At 46.1% G+C, this 6,000-nt stretch overlaps 1 protein-coding gene across 1 annotated transcript in view; it reads right to left on the bottom strand.

Annotated features, from left to right (window-relative positions):
* The window catches only part of GPT2 (glutamic--pyruvic transaminase 2), a 35,425-nt gene that overhangs the window by 9,988 nt on the left and 19,437 nt on the right, over positions 1–6,000 (bottom strand). The window contains exons 7-8 of the mRNA XM_004704699.4: positions 5,068–5,147; positions 1,405–1,541 (exon numbers count right to left, since the gene is read on the bottom strand). Of these exons, the coding sequence (XP_004704756.1) occupies positions 1,405–1,541; positions 5,068–5,147 (217 nt within the window). The remainder of the gene's footprint in view (positions 1–1,404; positions 1,542–5,067; positions 5,148–6,000) is intronic.

The following is a 6,000-nucleotide window of genomic DNA, read 5'->3' as shown; positions in this document are numbered from 1 at the left end:
CTTTACACAATTGATGTGTGTATGGATTGGGATAACAGTTGTATGAGCCCCTAATAAAATGTTAAAAAAGAAACAAAACAAGGGCTCAAGCAGAAAGCAAATGTTTTGAGAATGACGATGGCAACAAATGTACAAATGTGCTTGACACATGGATGTATGTATGGATTGTGCTAAGAGTTGTATGAGCCCCCAATAAAATGATTTAAAAAAAAGAATTCATGCTGAACTACAAACTGTTGCTGTTTCCTGGTATAAGTAAAAATTACTTTATCGCCATCTGAAGGACAGTAAACAATACCCCCAGCTGGAATGTGGGCATGACCTTCTAAGCAAAGAGGACTATCTGAGAACCACAGGGCCGATCTCATAGCCAAAGCTCCAGAAGACCCCTAGTCCTAAGTCCTGTCTCTTGATAAACATCTCTTGACCGAAGAAACAGATGTTGATGGAGCAGGTCCACTCTGTCTTCCTAGGTACTCGTACTAATCAACACTCTTGTTCTCCCTTCCACCACAGCACGTGATTTGTCTCACTCTCAATAGACTGTGAAAGGCACCCCAATCAGCCACTTTGCATGGTGATTCTCCTCTCCACTTCTCCATCCGGTCTCAGCTCCAAATTAATGTCGTTGAGGGGGCATTATTTGAGCCTAGACCCACCTCCTCCCTGATTCTTTTCCTCCATCTGACTCATCTGTGCTTCTCTCCACACTGGAACATACCGCATATACTAGAGTATAAGCAGACCTGATTATCAGCCGAGGCACCTAATTTTACCACAAAAACTGCTTTGAAAATGTGCTGAAGAACTCGGCTTATCCACAAGTATATATACGGTAAGCTCCCAAAAGGCAGGGATGATACGATTTTATTCACTGCTGTATCCTCAGTGCTAAGATTAGTACTGAGAGCAGGTGCTTAATAAATATTTGCCAGATAAATGAGGACACGATTGAGGTTGACTTGGCTGCTGAGGTCACCCGGTACCAAGGTGGTTTTGCAGAGTTTGACCCATTGGCCTGGGGGCACTTGTTTGTCCACAAGCTGCCCGTCCTGGCTACCAAACATCAGTTCATCACCTCGAGTGACAGGGCTGACATCGAAGCCATTTCCAACTAATGTTGCAAGTGGCTTCATGTTTTTCATCCATCCGTAGACCGATTTCTTCCAAGAATGACCTTATTTTACCTGGACCCCCGACAAGGGATGTTCTCACACATGCAGCCACCCCCTTGGGGAGGTAGAGCCTGTCCTCTCCCACTCCTTAGATCAGCAGAAGCAAAGGTGGCCTTCTCTTCTGCCCAAGAGGCTCGATGAGAGGGCAGACAAAGGAGCAGCCGTAAGGAGACTAGGCTGGCGCCAGGGCAGAAAAGGGCCGTGACAGGGAGGAGGGTAGCCAACATACTCGCCCATGTAGCCCTTGGAGGTGGAGTGGAAGGAGGCCAGCTCCACGTTGCCGGAATACTCGGGTCCCATCTCGTAAAGCACCTTCTTGAAGGAGTGGAATCTGCAGTCTGGAGAGTACACGTTGTCTTGGTACACCTGCAGGGAAGACATGCCAGTCAGGTCACCTCAAGGTCTTTCCAAAAGGCTGCTGCCTCGGGAGTGCAGTCAAGGGCACCAGACCTGTCCAGGTGGCCCCAGCAGAGGGCGCGTACAAGGGGCCTAGACCACCGATAGGCTAGAATATGCCTAAAGGAATCTTCTAGAACAAAGAGGGGCAGTCTCTGGCTAAATGCTGAACTTAAGACAGCTCCAGGAGCTTACCTGCTTCATCCTATATTCATCCCCACCCAATTTCCAAACTTCCTTTCTACTACTGAGACCGGCACATTATCAAGGACTCCCATCTTCCCAAGCAAACTTTCTTTCTAAAGCAAATGTTTACTTCTAACTAACATTCATAGTTTACAGCCATCTCCCCCATCCCCTGACCTGCCTGTTAGAAGAGCTCACCCTGGGGTCCTCGCAGCCCTTTTGTATTTCCTTTACGAGTTCCAGCATGGAGACTTTAACTTGCTGTCCACACTCCACGGATGGTCCCGCCTGCCCAAGGTTCTAAACATGCAGAGCGGTGCCCACATCAGTCTTCTCCTGTAGGGCCGGGGCCTCCCCCTCCCCCTCACCACAGACTGCCTGTTGAGACGAACTTCCCACTCCTATGCTGAAGAGCAGGAGAACCCAGGCTTTCTGGGGGGTGCAGGTCAGTGAGAAGGCCAGCCAGCGCGCTCCTGCTTCTCTTCCGCCTCCTCCTCAGCTTCCCAGACCCAAAGAGAAGGGGAGGTCTTGGAAAACCCAGGGTTCACTCGCTGCCCTTTCTTGTCTTTAGAAGTCACAATTCAAAGCCCATCTGCTACTAATTATGGCAACTATTTGGTGGATAAGCCTTTCATGTGGGCAGGGAGGGGCACAGTTGTTGGGGGTGGGATGCTAAGGAAGAAAGAAATGAAGCGAGTGAGCTAGATATTCAAGCAGAAAGAAAACTGAGATGAATACAAGATTTGACTGGCCCTCAGTTTGTTGTTGTTGTTGTTGGAAAGGAAAAGCATGGGCAGGCCTTGGCTCTCCATCTGGGCTCATTAACCTTGGGGATTGATTGGCTTCTGTTCAGTGAAAAGGGCCGATCTTAGCAGACCTCCTCTCCACAGGCTGTGGTGGGAATCAAGTGGAACGGCAGTTCTGGAAGCCTTAAGTGACCATAACTGCAGCTGGTAGAGGGCGAGTGCCCTCTGTCCACTGACCCACCCCCCCAGCCTCCCTTCCTGGGAAAGCGTCCTGAGTTTTCCCTCAGATGGAACTCCTCCCTTCTTCTCCATCTGGAGATGCAGGAGGGCACAGCAGAGACCCACTCTATGTTGTTGTTGTCACATGCTATCTAGTCGGTTCTGAGTCATAAGCACCCTATATAAAGCAGAATTAAACAACACCCAGTCCTGCGTCATCTTTATAATCGTTCTTATGTTTGGACCCATTGCTGCACATCAGTGGGTCTACCAATCCATCTTGTTGAGGTCTTCTTTTCCATGACCTCTCTATTTACCAAACATGATGCCCTTCTCCAGGGACTGATCTCTCCTGACAACATGTCCAAAGTACGTAAGATGAAGTCTCCCCATCTTTGCCTCTAAGAACCATTCTGGTTGTACTTCTTCCCAAACAGCTTTGTTTGTTCTTTTGGCAGCTCATGGCACTTTCAACATTCTTCACCAGCACCATAACTCAAATGCACCGATTCTTCTTCGGTTTTCCTCCAAGTCCAACTATCACAAGCATACGAGGCGACTGACAACACCACTGCTTGGGTCAGGTGCACCTCAGTCCTCAAAGTAACCTCCTTGCTTTTCAACACTTCAAAGAGGTCTTGTGTAGTAGATTGACCCAATGCAAGGCATCATTTGCTCTCTTGACTGCTGCTTCCATGAGCACTGATTGTGAATCCAAGCAAGACAAAATCCTTGAAAGCTACAACCTTTTCTCCATTTATCATGATGTTACCTATTGGTCCAGGTGTGAGAATTTTGTTATTGGTTACAGTGAGTTGTAAGCCATACTGAAGGCTGCAACCCTTAATCTTCCATCAGCAAGTGCTTCAACTCCTCCTCACTTTCCGCAAGCAAGGTTGTGTCATCTGTATATAGTTGGTTGTTAATAAGCCTTCCTCCAATCCTGATGCCACATTTTTCTTCATGTAATCCAGCTTCTCTAATTATTTCCTCAGCATACAGGTTGAATAAGTATGGTGAGAGGATACAACCCTGGCACACACATCTTTTCTGATTTAAAACCATGTAATATTCCTTTGTTTTGTTTTCACAACTGTCTCAATCCATGTACAGGTTTTGAATGAGCACAATGGAGTATTCTGACATTTTCATTCTTCTCAAGTCTATCCATAGTTTGTTCTCATCTATACCATCCATATTTTGCAAGTGAAAAAAAAAACAAAAACCACAAGTCTACATCTTTCTGGTCTCCTCTGCTTTCAGCTAAGATCCATCTGAGATGTCAGGAATAATATCCCTTATTTCACATCTTCTTCTGAATCTAGCCTAATCCTCTGGCAATTCCCTGTCAATGTACTGCTAATGCAGTACATTGCAACCATCTTCAGCATAATTTCACTGGCATGTGATATCAATGATATTGTTCTATAATTTGCACATTCTATTGGGCCACTTTTCTTTAGAATGGGTACAAATATGGATCTCTTCCAGTTGGCCAAGTAGCTGTCTTCTCCATTGCCTGGCACAGATGAGTGAGTGCTTCCAGTGCTTCATCAGCTTGTTGAAACATTTTGATGAGTATGCCATTGATTTCTGGAACCTTGTTTTTGGCTAGAGCTTTAGTGCAGTTTGAACTTCTTCTTTAGGTACCATTAGTTCTTGCTCATATGCTACCGCTTGAAATGGCTGGATGTCAACTATTTCTTTTTGGTACAGTGGCTTTGTGTATTCTTTCTATCTTCTTTTGAAGATTCCTGTGTAGTTCAATATTTTGGCCAAAGAATTTTTCAGTATTGCAGCTTGAGGCTTGAATTCTTTAGTTCTTGCAGTTTAAGATACGCTGAACACGCTCTTCCTTCTGGTTTTCTAATTCTAGGTTTGTCCCCAACAAAACCTAGAGCTTCGTGCTCTAGGCCTGGCCAATGTGCATGCTGCATCCTACCAGCTACGGTGATTGTTTCCACAATGGTGTGTGACCTAAGCTATACCAATGAGGCTCAACTCTGTGACTTTTGCTGGAATCCCAACACTTGGTTCTTTCTAGGCTGGGATGAGAGTAGACTGCGGGTGTGAAACCAAGGCAAAGGAACGGAATGAGAGAAAATGTCAAAGATGTCGGTTGAGTCTTTGGGTTCATTCTTTTGACATGCAAAGTGATTTGGGTTAAGATTCTGAAATGTGTAAATCCAAACCAAAATAGGGATAGTTTAAGCCACAGTCTCTTATCCAAAATTTAGAAAGTTCTTTCTGGATGCAGAACAAAATGCAGGCCTGAACGCCCTTCCCTTGAGAGCGAAAAACCTCCCCCCACCCTTCTCTGAGGGGAGGGCTGTGGCCACGCTTACCTCATCAGCCAGGAGAAAGAGCTTCTCTTCCCAAGCAAAGTGAATCACGTCTTCGATGCACTTTCTGCTTTGCACCTGACCTAAAATGTCCCCAACAAAACCAATATTTAGACTACAATCTCATTTAACCTGGTCCCCAGATCAGAATCCCACCCAAAATTACTCAGATGTCCTCTGTTCCCTCAAGGCCCTAAGAGACCATCCAACCTAGTTACTGTGTATTATAATGTACTCAACGCCAGGGTCCCTGAAAGGTGGGCTCCATCTCATCAGCTCACTTAAGCTGTTTATGTGGAAGAAGTTGTGTTTTCACATCCAAGTTTCTTGTTATTCTCAACAGAGGAGCGTGTGTGTGTGTGTGTGTGTGTGTGTGTGTGTGTGTGTGCGTGCGCGCACAACTACCCTGGAGGGCAAGAGGACATGGAAATGGTTTAAGGAATAGGCCAATAACACGCAGGGAGTAAACAATAGAAAAACTATGACAGCTGATAGGCACTGGGTGAAAAGACCGTATTTTACTACTCACGAGGCAGACACAGCACCATGAGGCCAAAACCAGGCTCACAGTAGATCATTTACTCCCCTCAAAGTCAGCACACACAGCAGGGGCTCAACCACTATTTGCAGAATAGCTACAAAATAAATGAGCCTGAGCCCAACTTTGGCAGAGCCTCCTATCAATGGGCACCCCCTAACCTTCACACACTCTATCCCCCCTTCCGGGTTTGATCAACACACACAGTGGAAACACTCACTACCTGTTTTAGAGAGATGAATACAATGAGATTTCAGTCCACTGATTTATAGGAAATGCCATGGATAGCAGTGGGAAAGGACAGATGCAGCAAGGTAGACAAAGAGCCTTTTCCCAGTATCTCCTGAGAGCTACTTTGAATGTGGTCCTGGGATGCTCAAGGTGCTCATGGTGTACTC

Source organism: Echinops telfairi, unplaced genomic scaffold, assembly GCF_000313985.2.
Source record: "Echinops telfairi isolate 266 unplaced genomic scaffold, ASM31398v2 ScPeMD7_2291;HRSCAF=2852, whole genome shotgun sequence".
Taxonomy (NCBI): domain Eukaryota; kingdom Metazoa; phylum Chordata; class Mammalia; order Afrosoricida; family Tenrecidae; genus Echinops; species Echinops telfairi.
The sequence above is the reverse complement of the archived record's forward strand: the minus strand, read 5'-3'. Positions and strand labels throughout refer to the sequence as shown.